The sequence below is a fragment of the Electrona antarctica genome, assembly GCF_951216825.1.
Source record: "Electrona antarctica genome assembly, chromosome: 9".
NCBI lineage: Eukaryota > Metazoa > Chordata > Actinopteri > Myctophiformes > Myctophidae > Electrona > Electrona antarctica.
In genome coordinates, this window is record NC_136790.1 from 30,606,651 (window position 1) to 30,630,801 (window position 24,151).

The window sequence follows — 24,151 nt, forward strand, 5'->3', positions numbered from 1 at the left end:
TTCACATATTAAAAAATACGTTTTAATGAGAAGAGAGTAAAAACACAACACTGTAATAGTGTTATAAGCACTTCCTTTTTATATATAAAACAAAATCATTGTAGATATCAAAAACAACAATGATTCTACAAAGGAAATTATAGTCACAAAAGTCATTTTTATGGAAATAATATTTTGTTTACATTTTCACACAAAATTCATGATGACTGCTAGGTAGAACAAGGTCATGTTTGTAAACGGAACATGCAAAAGAACATTGAAATATTTACATAATTATTGTAAATTCACAGGCTTTGTTAGACTGTTTCAAACGAGGGATGATTTTTAGACCTTTTGAATTATATATGGAAAATAGCACAACTTTGTTTTTCCAAAAGTCCAGAAACCGCTTTTTTGTTTACCCATGTCCTTTTATGGGGAACAAAAATAATCTATCAATTGGTCTGTTTACAAAACTTTCATCATAATTTAGGCAGGCGAATTCATTATCTCTATAATAATTGACATTCCAATGATAATCTGGATAAATAATGCATCATAAATATCTGTGAATATGTGCCAATGCAAGTATTCCATATTCCAAACATTAAACCACACAACTGCAGAAAGTTCAAACATAATATTTCATCATTAATGATAGTGTGAGTCAAATGTAAAATGTTTTACTATAGGAAAATACACTATGTAGTTGATTTGGTTATTGTATAGCATCACAAGTGCCGGTATTCATGAAAACCAAATAAAACTCATTGAAATGTGAATCTTTAGTGTATTTTGCCAACAACAACAACAACAATATATGGGACAGGATCCACAGTAGGGTGTCAATGAAATCATGGAGTCTACAGTATGATTTGATATGACCAGCATCTTTCATTTACATACACAATCTATAAGAGTTGCATATTGTGTCTCACACCGAAAATAGCTCACAACACGGCATGGCTATTTTTGGTGCAAGACACAAGTGCGCAACTACTGGAAGAATAAATCAGATGTATATTGTACTACTTGTAAGAACTCAAGAATGTCTACTATTCTAATAGTAAGATAATCAGGAATTAGACCCTCTCCCTCATTAAAGGCCAGTCCACACCAATGCAACTTCTTGCACCTAACACTCGACTATCTGCTCAGTGGTGTGGTAACAGTACAAGACCTGCTTTAGCATTGGGTTATGAGTATAATGCTGTGCATAAACTATTAACCACTTACTGTAACCACAAACAGTCATCTCCAAAATAGTTGATCTACAAGCACTTTAAACTGTGTGTGTGTGTGTGTGTGTGTGTGTGTGTGTGTGTGTGTGTGTGTGTGTGTGTGTGTGTGTGTGTGTGTGTGTGTGTGTGTGTGTGTGTGTGTGTGTGTGTGTGTGTGTGTGTGTGTGTGAGAGAGAGTGTGTGTGTGTGTGTGTGTGTGTGTGTGTGTGTGTGTGTGTGTGTGTGTGTGTGTGTGTGTGTGTGTGTGTGTATGTGCCTATAATGGCGTGCCCAAAATTGGGACACTAGACTAGAGGGTAGAGGGAAGTGGTTAAATTAGATTGCTTTCCTACAGCACATCATTTCAACATTGATGTTTGTGCATGTTCAAAATACAGTACAGTTCAACATTTCTCCCGACCTACTGTTTTAGTGGTAATATTAAAGTGGTAATAATGGCTTACAGTGGCAGTCAGTATACAGTACATTACAACAATGACAGTAGGTTAGAATAATCCCACGATACTTCCTCTTCACACTTCACCATGCCTGTAGGAAAAGAGTGCACAGTTTCAAATTGATATCAGTATTGCAAATTAAAGGATAACATACTATTATTTGTATATAACCATGCTGTTCAATCTTCATGAGGGCACACTATAGATACAAGTATACAGTAGGTTATAAGCACCCTACTTCTGTGTTCACAACCATAGACTTTGCAGGTGGACCCAATGACATCTATTGCTATGGATACAGTACCATTACCAGCGTGTGTTCATATTGAAGATGCTACAAATGCTCCCATGAATTGATTACTTCCTCTTCCATGTTTATACCACACCAACAGAAGCACAGTGAGGCTATGAATGGAAATGTCAATTCTATACAGCACACTTCTATGACGCACACATACAGTATATAACAACCTCTGTGACAAAAGCAGTCATTTACAGAATGTTTAATGAAATACAATATTTAGTCTTGTCAAACATACCTTACATTATGTCTTACACTTCAAACATCAGTGGATTTTCCAACGATAGGGTTTTCAACCTGAAAGAGACACGAAACCATACTTGTAGTAACATGAAAAAGAACACACACACACACACACACACTCACACACACACACACACACACACACACACACACACACACACACACACACACACACACACACACACACACACACACACACACACACACACACACACACACACACACACACACACACACACAAAACAAACTGAATTTCATCACATAAGCAATGAATCATGAGTGTGGTAAGATAAGAAAAATATTGATCATTTGAATGATTCATAATTATCATCCCACACCTTGCCACAGGGTGGGCCCTTGGTCTTGTATGCTGATTTGGATTTGGGCTTGGGTGCGACTGGAGGGGGTGTTTTCCCCGGGGTCTGGGTGGGGGTGTTTGGTGGTTTATGGATGTCTGGTGTGGCCTCGGTTTGAAGTGGTAGCACTGCCTCCTTTATGGTGCTGGTGGAGGTGCAGACGGAGGAGGTGTCCTCTGTGTCTCCTGGGATAACACAGTGGTAACTGTGGCCTGAACTGCTGAAACCACAGACACTCTCTCCAGAAGACTCTGAGCTGTCCACTGGCATAAAGAAGATGAACAAATTAATCATCAAAAACAGAAGTAAGTACTTTGTTTTGGATCATTAAAAAGGATTAAAATGTTTACAGAATGTTATAACAGTACAACATTCAGTCCAGTTATCGTGTTCAGTACAAAAGGCAAACAGACGCCAAAGGATACCACTATAAAACATCTGAACTGTACAAAATTAATCTGGTGGGATTATATTCCCGTTGAATTGTAGTGTAGAAAACTAAACTCATCTTTTATTACTCATCCATTTCGGGCGTATCCACAGACAGACAACTGTGCTGTAGGAGTGTAGGTGGTGTCATAGTATTTTTATCCGATGCTTCATAGTAAAAATCCCCTGGATTTTTGGTGGCTCAGTAATTCTGTCTTTACTCAAGATAATATACTGTACTACTTGTAAGCACATAAGAATACTTTTGGGAATTAGACCCTCTCCCTCGTTAAAGGCCAGTCCACACCAATGCAACATGCAACTACTTGCAACCATTCTCCCTAATGGCAATAGCTGCATTGGTGTGGAGTGTCACTATGTACTGGCCTTAGCATTTAGAAACTCTTGAGAAAGGCACCTCGACTGCTGCCGTGCATCTGCTCAGTGGTGTGGTAAAAGTACAAGACCTGTGGGTGCAATAGGCTGTTTCCAGGGGTGGAAAATGTCCAACTAATATCCCAGGGCATTTGTGAATCTTAGTGCCAGAAGACCACTTACTCAGTAAATTCTGACTCTCATTGTCATGGTCCAGGTCATCCTCCTCCAGTACTCCAGGTGGAGCTCCTGCTGACACTCTCCGCTTTGGCCCACATAAGTACCCCATGGGGGACTGGGTCCCTCTTCCAGAGGAGGAAGAGGAATGGCTGCCAGATGAAGATGAGGTGCTCCCTGAGCCAATGGAATTTGGTCGCATAACAGGGAGTCCTCCTGGCATCCCATAGGTGCACAGCGATTTATTCTCTGAACAGACCAAATCAAGATGTATTAGATGGAGTTGGATGAGCAGCTAATTGATTTTTCCACACGGGACTAATGGTAATAATAAAAAAAAACGGATATACAAGAGAGAGAAATGTCAATAATGGCGTACCATGCGTCAGGGCCTACAATTCCAGGAATTGGAGATTAATTGAAAACAAAGTACAGCACAATGGACTGATTTTTCTATACGTCAAGCACTAGAAAACGGAGAGGTGTTGAGGAATAGAGAACCTATTTTCAGTCTTTCAGTCTTCAGAAGGAATTTACACATCCGAACCTAGTTGTTTTGATTAATTTAAAATGACTGTGTACGCTAGAGTGACTCAATTAATAACTGCAATTGATTTAATAAATAATGTGTTTGTATTTTTCAATGTTTTCAATATGTTTACTGCTACCCATATTGTCCATGATCTCTCTTGTAAATCTCGATGGGACTAAATAAAATATTTCTTTTAAATTGGCACCTTACCTCTCCCCATGAGTACATAGTTGATGGCTCTGTCATTAATAGCTGCATCGCTTGGCTTGATGTCCATGAAGGGTTTATTTCCAATACCCAGGAACACTCTCTCCTGCATGCGCACCTCTGGATGAAATTAGTTATGTATGAGTTATAATTATAATAATTATAATAATAATAAGGGTAAAAATAATAATAATAATAAATGCAATTTATATAGCACTTTTCTAAATAAAATAAATAAATAAGTCGCATGCACATGTGTGCAGAAAAAATTACACAATGGCTTTGCTGTACTGTATGTCTGTCTTTCGATTGGATGAGCAGTTCTCCATCTCCACTCTCCAGAACCACTCTGCTCAGAGGCATGTGTTCCAAATATTTTAACAGCTACTGTACAAGTACAGAGTATGCATCTGTTCTTATGGTGAGAAATTACAAAATGGTTGTGGCCTGCTGTCAACGATTGGGGTTGGTGGGAGGGTGGTTGTTGTTGCCTTGCTGCTGTGGACACTTTTGATCTGGATCTTGTGGGTGTTTTATGTCTATGTTCTTGTTTATGTATGTTTAATGTGTCTTTTAGAGTTATTCTTACATCTGCTGTAGCACAAATTGCCCAGTTTGGAACATAATAAACTCGACCTTGATATTAATGAAAATGGAAACTTTAGTAGATCACATTGTTTCCATACATTTTATTGTGAGAATAAATACCAGCACTCACGTTGTGTCCTTTTAAGATTCTTGTTTTATTTTTCGTTTTCCCCCAGCAGGCAACAAACAGACAGGTGGACGTTTCGGCCGTGTGGCATTCTTCAACTTTAGAGGGATTAGAGTTGAAGAAGGCCACACGGCCGAAACGTCCATCTGTCTGTTTGTTGCCTGCTGGGGGAAAACGAAAAATAGAATCTTAAAAGGACACAACGTGAGTGCTGGTATTTATTCTCACAGTGTATATCTTCCTGAACCGTGCACCCGTCACACCATTATGTGGAATTATTCAACTGAGTGCTTGCTCTCGCTTTCTTCTTTAAAGTTCCATACATTTTATTCCACAAATTTAGCAGAGACAGCACATAGGGGTGTGAGTCGTGTGACAGTGCACACCTCTGTTCCGCGCAGCCTGCTCCCAGAGGATCCGTTCGATGTCCTTGGTCCAGGCCTCCTTCACCTGGCGACTGTCAGCTTGTAGAACGTACGTGTCTTGGCTCTTCCTCCTGCGGAACCAGATCTCAAAACACAGGCCGCTGTCGCCACTGTTGTGGGTCATCCCTACATCTGATGTCTAAAAGACAATTCATAGAGAGTTTATAGCATGAGCATGACAGTAGCTTCAATCATGGTCGGTAGTCAAATAAAAATAAGAAGTGAAATATCCTTTCTACCGCGCACTTGGCCAACTCTATGGAGCACAGATGTGTTTTTGTGTTTCGGCACGTCTGCCTTCCACAGCGTTACACAGTAATGTTACAGTTACACAGTAATGCTGAGCTAAACCGACATCAGAAAACATGTCCATTCTGTTTGGTAGACTGCTGCAGCGGATCTTCATCATTATTAAAGAGACTCCTAAACTTCTTCAGAGAGTGCAGATGTTTCTTCAGAATGAATTCTGAGAAAAAGACTGTATACATAAGACATGCAGAATAAGAAGATAATTATTTTTGCCATTTCAAATGGAAAATATATTTGTCTCATAAGTAATAACTGCTCAAAAATGGTGAAGAAAGGGATCTTGGAAAGACACTATGGGACAAATCACAAATCACCATCAAGACCTTTACTGCTGCTGACTGTGAACTGAAAAGAAAGAAGGAACTGAAATCGCATATAGTACATTAAATTGGATCGATTGTTGTCATCAGTATTTCAAAAGTTCCATTATTATTGTTTGATGTGCATAATTGGCACATTTGTTTTTATAATTGACCATGCCATTATATTAAACTATTGATTGATTGATTGATTGATTATTGATTGATTGCCTGGTGACACTTGATGTCACATGGCGAGTCCCATGGCTAATTTGCACCCTCGCATTGCAATTGACTTTATTCTATTCGATCATTCAAAATACAGTAGCCGCAAAATACACCTGTACAGGTACATGTGTGTACCTTGAATGACTGTTTGTAGATGTATGTTTCATTCCCCACATCTGTCTTCTTGGTCTTGCTGAAGAGGATGAGTTCCTGGAAGAGGAATATGTGCCGGAAACATTTTTTCTTCCTGAATGACACCAGGAACTCATCCTGGCGAATCAGCTGTCCCTGCTCCTTCAGGTTGACCTAGGACAGAGAACACTATCCTTATATACAATTGAAAACATGTGCCCAAAAGCACGCACAGGAACAAAAGGCACCAGCTACTACGTCACTGACACGCTGCAACACGCTGCAACACACACTGCAACAACACACTAACACGTCACACACTTACCCTCCGCGTCGTTGGTTCCCTATCTCCTCATGTCGCGCCGCACGGCCACACTCGACACCAGCCGCGTAAAAATTGTCATCGCACTGCCACTAAAGCCGGCTCCCGTCCACACTCGCAAACAATATCAATATCAATAATAAACACAAACACGCCACAAGCACCGACACCCCCGCCTAATTTGTTGCCACGTCTATGAAAACAACCACACAAAAAATGCCATTCAACACGCTACTTACACACACTACCACTCGCTTACAATACGCGGACCTGGCAACACTACATTCCCTCTCCCATTGGCTCACAGCCCACCACGTGACCCACACAGGGAGGGAGACGATTGCGTGATGCTTCTATGTACAGGATTCTATAGGTCACCACTTTTGGTGTGACACACACACGGCTTCTGTTTACTAGAAGAAGAACAACTACACAGCGCACACTCTGATTCTAACTTGGACACTTACCATAATGCTAACACGACCGCGTCGACACCTGGCGTGGTACAAGCGGGACAAACCCAGGCGCATATATGGATACCAACAACAACACTACACGCACACGCGCGCGCTGCAACAACAAACAGCTACGTACAGTGTGTGTGTGCGTGCGTGCGCGGGGGGGGGGATTTGGATCGCCTCGCGATGCCGCGACAATGGCACTACACTACACAGGGCTCGCCAGTGCCACTACGTACTCGCATTTGCGACTTACAATATCACCGTGCGAATTGTAACATTCACTTTGTAGCACCGCTGCGACTACACAATCCAAACTACTTCACAGCTACAACTTGCGCCGTTTACATCCACAACAATGTGTCACTCTCTCGGTTCTGCACCGCTGCTGGAGAAGTATAGCACTGTCGAAGGCAGCGCAACTACTCCCCCCCCCCCCACACACACACACACACACACCCCAGAGAGGGAGGAGAGAGAAGAGAGCGAGAGAGAGACAGAGCACACACGTCTTCACGTAGGAACACAGATAGACAAAGACAGCGCTTTCCAGTCCTTACCTTTTCTCTCACATTGTTTTCTTAGCTTTGTGACTGACCAATGAGAAGCAGATTGTATTGTCTGCAAAGCAACTATGTGTCTGTCACAAATAAAAGTTCTGTCCTGCAAGCCCATGTCATGTCAACACAGACAAGGCAGCTGTGCGCGCGGTGACTCCTGCAAATTACACTGACCCAATATTATTTTGTACAACCTAGCAAAGCATAACATATGATGGTTTGGAGAATAGGCTGGTCTCTCTTTTTACAAGACATACGCCATTGCATACAGGTTCTCAACCTTTTTAATTTCAAGGACCCCCATAACTCTGACAGTAAAACCAAATGGACCCATAACAGTCCCATTTGATTCCATTTGTACAGTATCAGAGTTAAAAGTTATAAAACAGTCCATTTGGTTCCATTTGTACACTCTCAGAGTTACACACCTGTAGGGTCCACTTGGTTCCATTTGTACACTCTCAGAGTTACAGACCTATAATGGGTCCATTTGGAACCCCCTCAAGGAACCATGAGGGTCCCTGGATCACACCTTTGAGAGCCACTGCTTTCAAAAAATACATAACTAATATAGAGCATATTTGCTCAATTTAATGTTAGGCTACAGATTATTTTGACATCTGAATTTAACAGAACCGCCCACGCACGACACATGCACATGCACGACGTGCACGCGCATGTCCACATCCACATGCACGCGCGCATGTGTCCTCTTTTTGCTCATTCAGAATATGGTATGCCTACACACTTAAAATAATGCAAACACGCAAATTGCGCAAACGACTGCATCGACACCTGGCGTGGAACAAACGGGACGAACCGAGGCGCATATATGGAAAAGAACAACAACACTACACGCGCGCGCGCGCACGCGCTGCAACACAATAACAGCTGCATAAAACGCGTGTCACTGTGGACTTCTGTATCTGTGGACTTCTGTATCGCAACGCGGGGCAACGCAACTCTGGGATGAGCGGGCCGAAGGCCCGCGAAATTCTAGTACTATAACAAACATAAACAGCACCTACACACTAGGGCTGGGACGATATGGGTACCTCACGATACGATATATATCGCGATATTAGGCCCTCGATAACGATAATATCACGATATTCAATATATCACGATATCTGCAACTACAAAATACTTGGAACTGAAAAAAATCTATTTTCGTGCTCGGACACAAGGAGGGACACACACATAGCTGTCTATTGTGGTTGCACCACTCAAACTAAATTAATAGTGTTTGAAAAAAAGAAAAAAAGATATATTTTAATAATCAATATCGATTATTTATCGCGAGAGGATGTATCGATATATATCGCCATATCGATATTTCAGCACACCCCTACTACACACCAGGCATCCATTATGCACACAGTATGTAATATCATCAGCTAAGTAAGTTAACATTCCTCCAGTTCATAACCAAGCTGCAGTTTATTTTCTCATTGCTGACCCTGTGCCCATAATTCAATTCTGCTATGTGATTATCTTTGCTTCACTGACAACTTACACATTCTTCTACGAATCTTGCTAGGCATTCAAAAATATTTGATAAATGTTTAGAAGTGTCCAGCCCCTTACATCACAGTTGTGGATATCATCCATTGCCAGTAGATTGTTGCCATGTCGGAGCTGGAAGTTGACGACTTCCAGAGCTGCCTGAACCTCAGCCATCTCCTTTGTCTGCCCAGGACCACATTCCCTCACCATGTCCTGGAGCAGCAGGCTGTACTTACTGATCCGCTGTACTGGCTTCAGCAAGTACGACCACAGGTCCATTTTATTCCCCAGCTGTAACTGCTTTTCCTGGGGAAGGAGAGTTGGGTTTTAGTGCGGTTGTTGAAAACCCAAATGTCATAGATGAGTACAGATTAAGTTTAACCACATGAACCATGTAGCATCCCTATTCTGGGTTGATCATTATATGCTAAAAGATGTACATGTTCACAACATGACAAACTGTGAGATTGTAGATCATCAATTTTCGGCGGCGCTATTTTGTGAGGAGCCAAAACACGAGGGTCCTAGTATAGAGCCATGGGCCACTCCAGTCAATTAAGTATAGGGTTTAAGTATTTAAACCCATGGACTGTGCTGCTGGTCAAAACAATAAAAAAGGAGGTCAGAAAACATTTGAAATTGACAGGTCTCTTGACGTCGTTTAACAAGTGAGGTTTAACTAAACTTTAGTTACAAAAGGAACAGAAAATGGAACAAAAACTGAATATCATTTGAGGCTCTTGAGCTTAATTAATAATCCATCACTTGTCAACAAGAACTGCTTTTCAAGCTAACAAAGATTGAAAATCAATTTGTCAGCAATTGGCCCCATCGGAGAGTATAAATATGGCATGACAGCTCTATTGCTGTTACGTTGTTCTTTTTTTCTTTCTTCTATTTCATGACAAATCAACATGCATGTTTCATAAAGGAAGGCGGTGCAGTGGAAGGACATGTGGAAGAACGTACTGTACCAGCGAAGGGGTTGAAGCTTACCTTGAAGAAGCCTTGTCCGTGATTGATGAGCAGACGGTCAGACTGGGGTTTGTTTTTGCTGTACAGAGCATACAAAGCAAAGCTCTCTCTCTAGGGTAGTGGAAATACATAGAGAAGATTAGACAACATACATAATGTCATTGGTGTATCAGTTACTTTGCTACTGTGCTTGAACAGACAGCACAGAACAGTTTGGTTCCACCAGTGGCCCAAGAAATAGGTTTACAGATATTACCTCTGTGGATACTTTCAATCACTTTTTTTGAATGAATCCTGTGCAGATGCCGTATATTATAACATAACATATAACATCTTTTTGGGAAACCCAATATTGCTACAAAAGAAAACAAGAGTTTTTCCCCCTAGTTTGAAAAATAAAAAAATGCTTTTGTGACTGAAGGAGTTTACTGTACTTTTTTTTCTTTTTCAGAATAGGTGATGTACCACTATGGGATTACCAACAGTAAAGCATGTACTACAGTTTTAGTTTACAGTATAAATTATGCCATGTACAAAAATATGACCTACACTGCAGTGTAGAGTCAGCTAACAGCTGCATCTTATTTCCATGTTTCATATTTCTAAATGATTAAGGCTACCGGGAAGGGAATGACTACTAATTTCTAATTCTTGCAAGCTAGCAGGAACAGGTCTTTCTCAACTGTTCTGCGTTATCGCGGTTTTCATTTAGAAACCATCAATCACTGCTTGATTCAATCATGACGTCGGTTATGAAGAACATTGTGCAAATATTACAATTGCGAAATTCTGGTTACTTTGTGCAATGAAAAACATAAAGTATATCAGTGTTTGGGATGAGAAGAATTATTAGGCTAATAATATTATAAGGGACCCACATGTCGCAGGAAGCAGCGGCCTACTCGGAATGGATCTTTCACACAGCCCTCCAACTCCTTCAGGAAATGATGTCGATGGAAGTCATGGAGCTTCTCTAAATTGCCGAAGATGCTCCCCCTCTGGCCCCTGAGGTCCTGAGGAACATCAGGCCTCTCCAGCTCAGGGAAGTATTGCTCTCGAACATATCCCAGTGCCCTCACATACTCCCTCTCTGTTGACACCAGCTCTTCCATGATCTTCTTCAACTTCCTGTTTCAAACCCCAAGGAAATAAAAACAAGAATCAAGAGCAATCAAGAAGGGTTGTTTGTCACTAGTACCATACAGCCTGGTACAAGCAGCGAAGAGCAAAGTCCAAAACCAATTTAGTCACTTGTGTGCAATAGCATTTCACCCTTTGACATTATAAAGTCGTCGTTTAGGTAAATTACTGTGTCTGATTTGTGTTGAAATCTGGGTCCAATACAGACTGCATCATCATTGTCATTTTTGGTCTTTGATAAATGTGGAAATGAGCCATCATTACTTACAAAACATTGATGGCATCTTGTTCCATCTGCTTGTGGCTGTTTAATGGTGCCTCTTGAGCACCAGGGCTCTGGGTGGGCACAGACGATCCCTTGAGACCACACTCTTCTGCATTACTTTCCTTATTTGACTCACAGGATGAGTGACCTGAGCAGTAGCTGTCATGACGGGAAATGGGAAAATTTTGGCTTGTTTGTTGACTTGCTACCATCGGGTGTGACCAAATCTCACAGTGGTTATGTCTTGTACTCAAAGGGGAGAAGCCAAAAATGGCCATCAGGCGTGTGCTGGTACATGCCCCTTCACTAAGACGCCGTCCCAAGGCATGGCACAATGGAAGCTCCTCACCACCCCTGCTGACAGAGTCCACCCTGCTCAGATCTGTCTCACTGTGGTGTTCCCTGAGCCTCCATTTTGTTTCCATGTGATCTTTGTCATTTTGAATCACTTGCTCATCTATCGCTGGCGTTTTAGGTAAGTGTGGCGTTTTAGCTACACTAGTCTCTTTTAAGTCAGGTTTCAAATGGAGGTTCAAAGATGGAATAACCCCCCTCTCCTCCAGCCCCCCCTCTGAATGATTGACTGTGTTTTTCAGACAGACTGAATCCTGGGCCAAAGAGAGACCAGCCTCCCCCTCTTCTCTCCATTCTTCATCCCTCTCCAACGCTTTTCTTTTCCCCTGAGAGACTGCAGCTGCGGCCTGCTGCTGGTTCTGGAGCTGGCTCTTATCTAGGGCTTTCTTCTGCTGCTGCCACTCCTCCAGACACTGCCTGACTCTCTGGCACTGGGCCCAGGCTGCATTCCACACCCTCATCCCCGCCGAGGCCCCCGATCCTCCACAGCCGACCTTAGCTTTCACTGCCTGGAAGTGTGAGGCGGAGAACTCGCCACCCAGTCTCTCCTCATACATCTTGAGTGTACTTTGACTGGCCTTCACAGGGTAACACCCCATCTCTACCTGCTCCAGATAATGACTGCATTCCTTGGCTAGGGCAGATGCCTGGAGAAGGGGAGGAACAGGAAGAAAAGTGAAATCATTGAATTATTTTTCATCTGTCCTTTTCTGAACGAGAGATTTGTGGCTTTTAACACTTGTTTTGACCAAAAACAGTGGCATAATATGGATGTGAAAAGGTCAGGAGGCTGTCCACCAAATCATTTATTTCCAGCTGAAAACATGCTTGCCTAAAAAGTTAAAACGCTTCCAAATTCCCAAGTTGAAAGTATTTCAACTCTTGGCAAGCAGATAGAAAATGGCACAACGTGCAGTGCAGAATAGACGCTTAGTGCTTCATCATGCTGCTCTTGTTTTGAAAAAACATGGCACTCCCATTGTAATTAACAATTGAAAACGTATGCTGCACTCACAGAAAAAAAAATGCCTCGGTGGACATGGTCCCCAAGAGATAGGATTCAGCTTTTAGGTTATAGCTAAGCTACAATGTGAAAAATGTAATATGGAAAGACAGAATGTAAGTACAGGGAATAAAAAAGGAACGAGAGAATTAAAGTGCCTTGAAAAAGCACAGAGTTGTGTTCTGATGCAACCTTGGGTTTATTCACCAACCTGTTCACAGAAACTGTAGAAATGCACCATTCTATCTAGTTCTTTGTGTTTCTGTTCTGCCCGCATCAGAAATTCCTCCATGTTGGATTTGAAAGTGCTGACCACGATCTGAAAAACATCTGTTTCGGGGGTGGATTCATGGGCGCCCATAATGTTCTCAATGTCAGCCACTAGGGTCAAAGCGTGCTGTTTTCTCTCCTGCAACAATGAATTATAACATGTGAAGCCACACCTGCATTTCACCTCAGCAGATAATCAAGGATCTTGACTATAATGGATATGTCTTTTATTATATATTTGCATGCAAATTAGGGTGCCATAATTTAGATTCGTTCAAGTGTGAAGAAGGGAAAGAAAATGGGTTATGTTGGCAGACTCGGCACTCACTTTAATGTAATGAGAAAAGTTTGCTGTCAGTTCAATCGTTATCGCAACTTCTTTAAATTCAGGTTTGACTTATGTGTACACAGTAAATCCTCAGTGTTCATTTATCCATTTGTAACTCAGAGACTGCACTAATGTAATGGTTAGATTTTGTACACTCTCAGATTTAATTTAAAGTTGTTTAAATAATTGAAAGAATACAACTTTATTTTAACCATACAGATTGTATGGTATGTTATTGTCTCCACCAGGCCAAAGGCATGGGGAGAGAGTATGTTTTGCACTCCGTCCGTGTGTGTGTGTGTGTGTGTCCGTCCGTCCTTCTGTCCGTCCGTTACCAGCTAATCTCTGCCACCGTTGGCCCGATCCATGCCAAACTTTGCACACACACTCCCTGGATGCCAACGACGAACCTCTGCCCCAAATATTCTTCAACGGCCTGTTATAGCGCAACCATGAGGCCGATTTAGGCAAAACACATTTCTGTAGATTACTCGTACACATTTTATCCATACATCACACAATTCGGTATACACTATCTCCATAGTCATGTGATCAACACGGATCTGCCCCATTTCCCATCTTCCATCCTGATTGGCTAAGATTGGCTTCCAAAGCTCACATGATTGGTCCGTTTCGAACAAAATGCTACAAATAACAAACACAGTGAGCAATTTCCATGAAATTATACACGCACATTTCCACTAAGCCGAGGACGACATGCCACTCATTTCTTTCCAAATCAGCCTCATGGTGGCGCTATAACAGGCCAATTCCTGTTTTTAGCTATAACTGCATCGTTCTGTATACAACTTATGTATGCGCACTCCCTAGAGACCATTGAAAAACATTGTCCCTGCATCCCTCCACCTTTGCCGGTTATAGCGCCACCATGAGGCCGATTTCTGCAAAACACATTGCTTATGTTAATCGCACAGATTTCATCCAAATCTCACGCAAATCGGTACACATGATCTCTGTAGTCATGTGATCAAGACGAGTCTGTTGGATTTCTCAGATTCTACACTGATTGGCTAACACTGCCTTCCAAAGTTCCAAAGAGTGGCCCGTTTCGTTCAAAATGCCGCTCATCCAGAATTCTATCCTCAGAGATGCTATGAGTGATCTGGCTCTGCATTTCCTCAACAAAATGAAGAAAAACATGTTTATATTACTCCTAAACATTTTGCCAAACATCACACACACTCCTATCCTCCTGGTGGAGACCTGTGCCCAGAAGGGCACTTTTTCTAGTTATAACCTGCAGTGGTTGGAGGTGGTCTCTGGTCTCCCTACTCCTCCATTGAGAAGACTCTGTTGTCAGGTAGGACACCTACTGGTTGACAATTAACCTACTGGTGTTTAGACCATGAGGCAGATTCTACAAATGTCTTCTAAATCAGTAGTTCTCACACTTTCAAGATTTTTCAAAAATGTACGAGATGTACGAGCTAGTATATCTGCTATTTTTGTATAGCCAATGCTAAAATCTTAAATCACACACAGATGCTTTCCCAGTTTTAATGGGTTAATAATGCCTCTCAAGAGTGCCCGCTGGCGAAGTGGTCCAGGCGCATGCCACATATAGGCCCTCATGTATCAACCGTGCGTACGCCAAAATATGGGTGTACGCCGAAATTACCGCAATTTTCGGCATTTACGATTTGCGCCAAAGCTTGAAAATGATCTTGTGCCAAGACAAAAATCACGTCTGGTCGGGAGCTGTCGTACGCTTTGTCCTCACCTGTTTTTCTGTCGTAGAACAGCGGAGCAGCATTATTTGACCAGCTGAGAGGCTGTCACAGGCATCGAAACATATGTATTCACTCCTAAAATGTTTATATAAAACTGTATATGGGCTAAATATAAAAAGTAAAGGAATACATCAACGATGTGTCTTTGTGTCATATGAAATTAGTAGGAGATTTCCAACTTTACAAGCAAGCAATTAAAATTGCGCATTTAAAAAAAATGTTGCAATTAAATGCGTAAGCCATTTAAACAGTGTTTTGCATGATGAGCGCATACTGTACATGCGAGGATTTGGGCTGTCTGTGCTGAAATATTTCCATGACGGGACGTTGGAGAGTATAGTGCAGTGCTGCAGCGCGGAGAGTCCCACATGGGTAGCCTACTGTAGCCTAATCTACAGCAGGCCGATGTCTTTCTGGAGTTACAGTATGTGCAATCTCCTCCTCATTTAATAAACCTGACGCGTCGCTCGAATGCCAAATGTGCCGTGCCAGCGCAAGTGGGAACGCATCGGAGATAGTATAGGCTAAGCCAGCCTGCAGCCCACCACCACCACCACCACTGTCCAGTGCCACATGAGGCTACGGTTTTGGCTGCAATATTCATATAATTGACAGTTGACAGCGAGGCAATTTAAATAGACTCTCGAACGTGCATGGTCAATTGGTAGAGAGAGACAGACAGGACAGGAGATGCACCTTGCAAAACAGCAGCGTGTGTGCGCGCCTATTTGTTATATAATTCATGGTTCACAGGTTCAGGTTTTCGTTCACTAATATATCTTGTTGTATATTAAATGAATAAAGACTTTAATAATTGAATATACAACTAACAACACAGTGACAGTTGCTTGCAAATTGCGATATGTGCATGCGTGCGGGGGGGTGAGGCGGGCAGCAATAGGGAAGCGAAGCGAGAGGAGAAACAGACAGGGTAGTCCTACAGCTTTATTTAATTCATGCAGGTTTATTTATTTAAGATACAACAAGTTGCGTGTGCGTGCGTGCGTCTGTGTGTGTGTATGGGAGGGGGCAGCAAGGCAACTTAGGCAAGTGAGTGAAACTTTTTTTTTCCTGTAACCATGGTTTCCAGGTCGTATTGCAGTTCATGTCGCAAAAACGAGGGCGAGGCTTGATTTCATAGGGCGTGCCAGATTGATTTCAGCCGTCACATTTATTACTGCTAGGAATGAAATTAGGAAGGATCAGCTGTCTGCGATCACTTTATAAATGCCGACCCGACGTGGGTGTACTATGAATCCTACACTCGAATTTGGGGCAGAATTTACACTCAATTGATAAATGAGGGCCATAGGCTTTGGCCTGACAGCGTGTCGCGTGTTCGAGTCCCGTTCATGACGATCTTTGCTGAATGTCTCTCCCCTTCTCTCTCTCCATCTTTCCTGTCCATCTTTCTTCACTTGATACTATTAATAAAGGCGTGTGTTAGGCTGTGCAACAGTGACACTTGGTGGTGAACAAACGCTATAACGCTATTTTCGTGCTCGGACACAGGGACAGACCCAGGGACACAGGGACAGACCCAGGGACACAGCCACACATATAGCTGTCTATAGGAGTGGTTGCACCACTCCTAAAAAAGTCTCTCAAGCTCATAAGTGCAATGTCTCCCCTGGTCAAGCGGTGATTCTATATTGGCAGGGTTTGGTCTCAAATGGGTTCAAATCCCGGGTAGGACATATTAAAGTTATGGATTGATAACACTGAGGATTTTATACTGTGTACAAAATAATAGCCAAATACAGTAGTACAGTAAAGTAACCTTTGATTGATTGATCTGTTACCTTAGCCTGTGTAAGAAAGCAGTCAAAGTGCAGCAAGGCCTTCTCAGTGGACGCCAGGGAATCATTATCGGTTACATTCGAGTCCTTCAGTATCTGCTCTCCCTCCACACTGAACCATGTTCCCACCTGCAAGGTACACAGACACAGAGTTATGAATGCTTACCATACTACTGTGGTTTATCCTTGCGTCATCATGTTCCTTCTCCTTAACTATCTACAGTGTAGAATCTAGATAGCCTTTGTATTGAGTTTGTGCTTGAAATGTACTGTATGGCCTACTGTACACAGTAGGCCATAGTGTTCATTTTTAAGACATGAGGCCGATTCTAAAAATGTCTTCTAAATGCTAACAGTTTTGTGAAAAACCTATGTTGCTATAATATCAGTAAATGTTTTGGGGCTCATGCACTTTTAAATGCTGATACAAGGATCTCCTTGCCCAATACAGTCCAATCATACCAAAGGGAAGAACTATTGTACCGTGTTGATTTGGCCCTCCATCTCCCTGAGCTTGTAGAGGAAATCAAGGCACTGCAGAGACTCATTGGAGCGCATCACCAGGGTATGAAGCTTCTCCTCCACCTGGTTATATAGAACGGTCATGGACTCCAGAGCATCTCTGAAGGAATAGAGGGAAATAACATTAACAAACATTAAGAACAGTATGTAACACTCTGCTTGTAGTGCACGGGGAGGCTATTATAAACAGCGTGTATAATGTGTATATAGACGTACAGTAAGAAAATGCAATGTATGCATTGCATAATGTAAAGTGAAACACATGGACATTGTTATTAAAATGTTAATAATCTTTAGTTTTTGCAACAAAAAAAAATGTGTACATCATTATCATGTTTGCATTATGATGATGGACTTAAATACCTTCCTGCTTCCATGTGTGGCAGGGTATTATAATGGCCCTTTTCTGAAATTCTTTATTAGGAGTAACCCCTTGAGATGAACCATCTCTTTTTCAAGGGTCTGTCTTAGAAATGTATAGTCTGAGAATGAATGGATGAAACCAAGCAGGCTGCCCCCACTTAACTTTTGAGTAGAAAAGGCCAAGGTCAAGAATAGTTGGATTTTCATGGAATTCTGTGGCAGTGGTTCTGAAATGTTTTTAATTTCAAGGGCCCTTAGTTGGTTTTTCATTAGGCCACAAACCCTCATAACTATGGGACTGTGCAAATTGACCCATAAGGGTGCCTTTGTTTTCATATGCCTAATGATTGATCATGTATGTTCCTAGTATGTTACTAGGCTGCCCCAAAGAGTTCATAAAAAGATGGTTCAAATGTTAAGGTCACAATCTAGTGACAGAATAATATATGTCGGTGGTGGCTGGGTTTGCACCAACAGAGATATGTTTCTTTATTTTGGGGCAAAAACATGAAGGTCACAATCCAGGTCAGGATCAAAAGGAAAATTGCTCATAACTCAGCAATAGAGAGATGTACTGTAGAACAAGATATGTTGGTGCTTGCAGAGTTTGAGCCCCAGGGTGCATTTATGTATGCTTATGATGTTTGATGCAATCTCATGAAATAATAAGTAGGCCTATAATACAGCCAAAGGCAATATTACGGAGCCCCAGAGTGGCATCATATACTTAGCTGTGAAGATAATAAAAAACAATGGTGTCAGTCAGATTGGGAAGATTAAATTAATTCCACTCAGTGATGGGACTTGTCAACGCCATCATAATTCATTTGTGTTTTGTAGGCATAATTATGTCAGTATCACAGAGTCAGTATTTATGCACACCTACAGAGGACAGGTGCGTCGGATAACAGTATCACAGCGTCAAAATAATGTTTAAATATTATTTTCACATGGCGGTTCATGGTAACAACACCTGTAGTCCTCTGACTGTGGAAAACGAAACTCCTCTTTCTTCATTCGGGCCAGTATAGCCCCACCCTCTCTCTGCAGGGTGACCAATCGGGTGTCCTCCAGAACCTCCTTCATTAATGTCCTCTGATCCAAGATGCATAGCTGCACATCCTGTAGAAATCACAATGTATGAAAATCCTGACCCTAAACAAAGACAAAAGCAATTCTGTAGCAGCCTAATTAAATTCAGCCATGTGGTGGCTTGTGAATTACCTGGGTAGAGTCCATTTGTTTACTGCCATCCACTTTCTTAATAGCCCTCTGGAGCAGACTGTCTGCCCCTTGCAGGTCAGCCATGAAAGAGAGCAGTCTCTGAAATAAATTGAATGCATGACACAAAGGAGGTGAACTCAACAAATGGCTGTATATTTTAAGAGAATCATGGGCATGGTGGTGGAAATGAGCTAAAACGCTCATTGGCGCGCTCTGGTGCCCACTGGAAGAACTACAGGCAGTGCTAACCTGAGGCCATGCATGCACTACATGTAGGTCTGGGGGGAATTGTTCTGACAATTTACATATAAGGGAAATATTATACAATATTTTAAGCCCTAAATTAGTATCTGCAAATGTATTCCTTGGGAATAGTATGTTTTTGTATTGTCTTCGTGTTATGTGCTATGTGTTGTTTTGGTGTGGGTGTTTGAACAGACCTGTAAAGACAAATTTCCTTCAGGACAATAAATATTATTATTATTAGACCAGACAGCAATTTAATCAAGTAGGTTCCAGGCACCCATTTCATCTCCAGTTTTTAATAAATTATTATAGTTCCTAAATTGATCAACAAGGATTGCTTGTATTGCTTGATATTGAACTAATGTTGAACCATGGCAAAATACGTCTTAATCCACCGCAAGAATGGTCAGAGTGAAAGAACGGGATTAATGAAGTTTTGTGTGAATCAACAACATACAGTATAACTTATTTACTATGCAAAAAATAACTACATTAATCTACTCCCACTCATTAAATTGTAGGTTGGTGCTTTTTAGCATAACAAATAAATTAATCCATCATGTAGAATTATGAATTTTCAATTATTTTCACCCAACCCCGCCTACAACCAAGAGTGCTAAATCTCATCCTGGGATTAAAGACAACAGTGGTAATTAATCTTAAAAGCGTGTGGGGGTACAGAGTCCTCCTCAGTGGGTGACCTGTGTTTGAACAGCTGTGTCCACCAACTCCCTGACTGCAAGGTTAATGAGTCTGAGTGTGGGACCGGTGGGAACAATAGATATTTTGCTGTAAAGAACATCCTATACCAAGGAAACCGAAAATTAGATATTTAGACAATCTACAACATGCAGCCACAGGAGCCCTAAAAATATTAAGAAGTTAACCACTATACTTCATCATTGTCATGTCCTAGTATGAGCGAATAGGAGAAGGGGATCAACATCACGTAATTCTTTTTTGTTTGACTCCGCAAAAACTCGGATGTGTGTAGAATGTAATTTGGCTGTCCCGTTTTCATTACAATACTTACTACAATACTACAATACTTCACCATGTTGTCCCGTTTTCATTACAATACTTACTACAAAACTACAATACTTCACCATGTTGCACTATGATGAAAAAAACAAAAAACATACAATGTGTACATTCCCTAATGAAATTTCAATAGTAAGCTGTGTTGTTTTCACCCCATGAAGGAATGGCGGATTCAGCCATGCCCAGAAATAACCGTATGTGTCTCAAAGAATAGCAAAGAGCCAAACTAAAAGTAGATCGTAGATCGTTGTGGGCTTGTACATGAAATTTTAGATTTTTTCTTTTTTTTAACCAGCTTTCACCTTTGACATCCAACATATCCCGTACCTGGTGGAACTGCAGCCAGTCAGCATGGCTATAAGTGAAGGTCCCACCCAGGTCAGAGGTTAAATGTGGGACCTCCACCATTTTGTTGAGGGCTTTCATAGAGGTCACCACATCCATCTAATGGACACAGAAATAGACGATGTCAGAACAGTTATTATAGTCTCACTAAATTGACAATGCACAGAAGAGGTAGTGTTGCAGGCTATGTTTGTGACCTGTAAGCCGGGCTGTCTTTCAGGTCGTGGACACGTGTCCTTTTCAACCAGCATTAGGATGCTGTGGACAGCATGGAGGGCCTGCTCCTATAACAGACATTCAATCAATCAATGACAAACCATGACATGATTTAATATCCTCATAGACAGTTCATTATAATAAAACATTCAAGTTCAACTGAGGATTCTTTGAGATAATGTAATAGACGGCCGCAAGGGTAAACAACACTGCACAATACAATGAAATGTTTCCTTCACCATCATCTCTTTCACACCATGCTTAGTAAATCAGATCAAATAGGCTACATTTCTACTTTTATAAAGATGGAAATATCTCCCCCTAGTGTTTTTTGTTTAAATTAAACATTTATTTCACTAGAAATGTAAAAGCCTGAACAAACTTGCACTGATGAATCATGTTGCATTTACAGTAAACGCCTTATTTGCTTCACCCGAAACCAGTCCCTTGTTGACTAATCATCTGTGCACCGAAATTCCTATCTGTAAATCTAAATTGACAGCTTGATGGCACTGTGCTTTATGCTCAATCTCTCTCTGTCTCTCTCTGTCTCTCTCTCTGTCTCTCTCTGTCTCTCTCTCTGTCTCTCTGTCTCTCTGTCTCTCTCTCTCTCTCTCTCTCTGTCTCTCTCTCTCTCTGTCTCTCTCTCTGTCTGTCTCTCTCTCTCTCTCTCTCTCTCTCTCTCTCTCTCTCTCTCTCTCTCTCTCTCTCTCTCTCTCTCTTTCTCCTCTCTCTGTCTCTCTCTCTCTGTCTCTCTCTCTCTCTCTCTCTCTCTCTCTCTGTCTCTCTCTCTCTCTCTCTCTCAATCTCTCTCTGTCTCTCTCTCTGTCTCTCTCTCTCTCTCTCTCTCTCTGTCTCTCTCTCTCTCTCTCTCTCTCTCTCTCTCTCTCTCTCTCTCTCATCTCTCTCTCTTCTCTCTCTCTCTCTCTTTCTCTGTGTGCGTGCATGCGTGCATGCGTGCATGCGTGCGTGCGTGCGTGTGTTCTGATGCCGTTCCAACCTGGGCCATCAGCAGGGCTTTGTAGAGGAGGGGTGAAGGAGTCTTCTTCCTGGCATCAATTACCAGAGTCATTCCCAAATCTCTGACATCTTGCCTGGGAAAACACAAAGTCGTGTTGGAGCGCATAAGACGTGTTCACTTCATCGTAAAAATCTTTATCTGATTGAAGTGGCATTCAAGAGCTTTTACGCCTCACTTATCAACTCCTTATCTCTGTCTCTCTCTCTTTCTTGCCATCTCGCTCTCTCTCCCCCTTCACACATCCTATCCCACACTTTTGACGCCTTCGCAAACTACCCTAATGGCCTCTTCTTATGTTACCAGTGTGTGAGACTAAATGAGATGTGGCTTTCAGTTCTAGCAAGGTGCTGCATACCAGACGGTTGGCAGTCAGTCTGCCTGCAGGCTATGCTGTTGTTCTTGCAGGCAGCATGCTTCTTTACAGGCAACAGGCCGAGCTGTTTTACTAGCAGAGTGGTACCTTGAACCTCAAAGTCTCATCCATTAAGTCCAGTGTAAACACAGACAGCTGTAAATGTATGTTGTGGTAGTAGAACTAAGGACACTTGTGTTTTAACAATGGGACAGCCTGGGAGAATGTTGGACAGGGTCATGGGTAAAAACAGTTGTACAAGTTGAAGTGGTGACACGTGAAAAAGTGAAATAATTCAAAAGGTATCCATTGCAAAGAGACCCGGGTGTGATAACTAAATTGTGATGTGTTTTCTAAAGAGATACGGTACATCACCGGTATACCCATACGTTTCACCTCATCTATATAATGCCTGGTTTATTATGGTGATATCTATGTAAAACAAGTTGTATGCAAAGACTAGATCATTGAAGCACGGTAATCTAGACAGCCCTTGCGGGGAGAATTTGCGGCGCTCCCTTGAAGTCACAGGTTCAGGCAATGACACATTCAATCAAACAGACAGAAGCTCTTACCTATTCCTCATACCAAGAACCTACTCAACTGTAACAACTCTAACCGTGATCTCAACCCCAGCCCCATGCACGCTGCATCATTGCTTGTGCTTATTATTGTGCACCTTTATGTATTTGCTTAATTTGTCTCAGACACAGACAAACTATACTGTATGGTTTGTCTCCGCTGTGATCAAATTTCCTGATTTAGGACATAGTAATATGTAAAAACATAGAATTAGTAATAGCCGAAACATTGAAGCACTGACTAAACAACAGGCCTGTAAGAACACAGGCGGAAGTTGTAGTCTAGTCTCCCTCTAGTGTCCAAAGGAGAAATAAGACATTTGCATGATATCATAAATGTTGAATTCATGTTGATCTGTATTCTCAGACATTGAGTAACACTGCGACCCCCCTAGTGCCCCCAGGCCTCCTGTTGAAGTCTGTCCCAGATGTATCAATCACTTTATAACAAAGTCATTTCATTCAGTGTTTGTGGTGTACAGGTAGCCTACCTAGGTATGGCATGAAGGTAGAGCAGCAACCTGCAGACACCTGAGGCTGACACTAGAGGGGATGTCCACTCCTTCCTGCCTGCATGAACCTCTACCACTGCTCTGCCTGTCTTGTCCCTGCCACCTAGGGATAGGCAGAGCGCACACATGGGCATAACACACTAATGTCATGTTATTCTGTAGGATCAAAAAGACAGTGGTGAATTGGCAAATGATATAAATCTGTGCATTTGTGCTTGGACAAAAACAGAACATATTTGAGACTTGAACTAATTAGGGATTAGGTGATGAATTGAGAGATGAACAAACAAAACAATAGATGTATACAAAGCTTAAATAAACAAATGTACTGCTACTGCTAATATGCATGGTGTGTACCTGGTAAAGAGATAATGCCCAGTTGAAGCAGACCGCTGACGTCTCTGAAGCTGGATTCTTGGGTTGGGGAGGACAGAGAAACATCAGAAATGGATAAAGCCTTTTCTACTTGCAGACACAATGGTTTGTCTGTCTTCGAGTTGTGTAGTTTAGAATGAGGCCCGTTTGAGGTGGGGGGAAATTCACCCTTGCCTAAGTGGGAGTCTAAAGGTCAGTATGTATGTCACAAGCATGTGAACTGACTGAGTAAAAAGA

The 24,151-nt window shown here is 41.9% G+C and overlaps 1 protein-coding gene across 1 annotated transcript in view; it reads right to left on the reverse strand.

Moving 5' to 3' along the window:
* Positions 1–24,151, reverse strand: part of quob (quattro b) — a 41,125-nt gene continuing 16,974 nt past the window's right edge. Inside the window, exons 4-24 of the mRNA XM_079510639.1 lie at positions 23,897–23,953; positions 23,519–23,642; positions 22,074–22,167; positions 21,055–21,141; positions 20,840–20,956; positions 19,226–19,324; positions 18,975–19,123; positions 17,600–17,738; positions 17,120–17,245; positions 13,180–13,377; positions 11,615–12,612; positions 11,085–11,334; positions 10,228–10,317; positions 9,313–9,537; positions 6,389–6,559; positions 5,379–5,556; positions 4,281–4,397; positions 3,545–3,787; positions 2,540–2,820; positions 2,197–2,255; positions 1–1,748 (exon numbers count right to left, since the gene is read on the reverse strand). Of these exons, the coding sequence (XP_079366765.1) occupies positions 2,217–2,255; positions 2,540–2,820; positions 3,545–3,787; positions 4,281–4,397; positions 5,379–5,556; positions 6,389–6,559; positions 9,313–9,537; positions 10,228–10,317; positions 11,085–11,334; positions 11,615–12,612; positions 13,180–13,377; positions 17,120–17,245; positions 17,600–17,738; positions 18,975–19,123; positions 19,226–19,324; positions 20,840–20,956; positions 21,055–21,141; positions 22,074–22,167; positions 23,519–23,642; positions 23,897–23,953 (3,782 nt within the window). The 3' untranslated portion in view covers positions 1–1,748; positions 2,197–2,216. The remainder of the gene's footprint in view (positions 1,749–2,196; positions 2,256–2,539; positions 2,821–3,544; positions 3,788–4,280; positions 4,398–5,378; positions 5,557–6,388; positions 6,560–9,312; positions 9,538–10,227; positions 10,318–11,084; positions 11,335–11,614; positions 12,613–13,179; positions 13,378–17,119; positions 17,246–17,599; positions 17,739–18,974; positions 19,124–19,225; positions 19,325–20,839; positions 20,957–21,054; positions 21,142–22,073; positions 22,168–23,518; positions 23,643–23,896; positions 23,954–24,151) is intronic.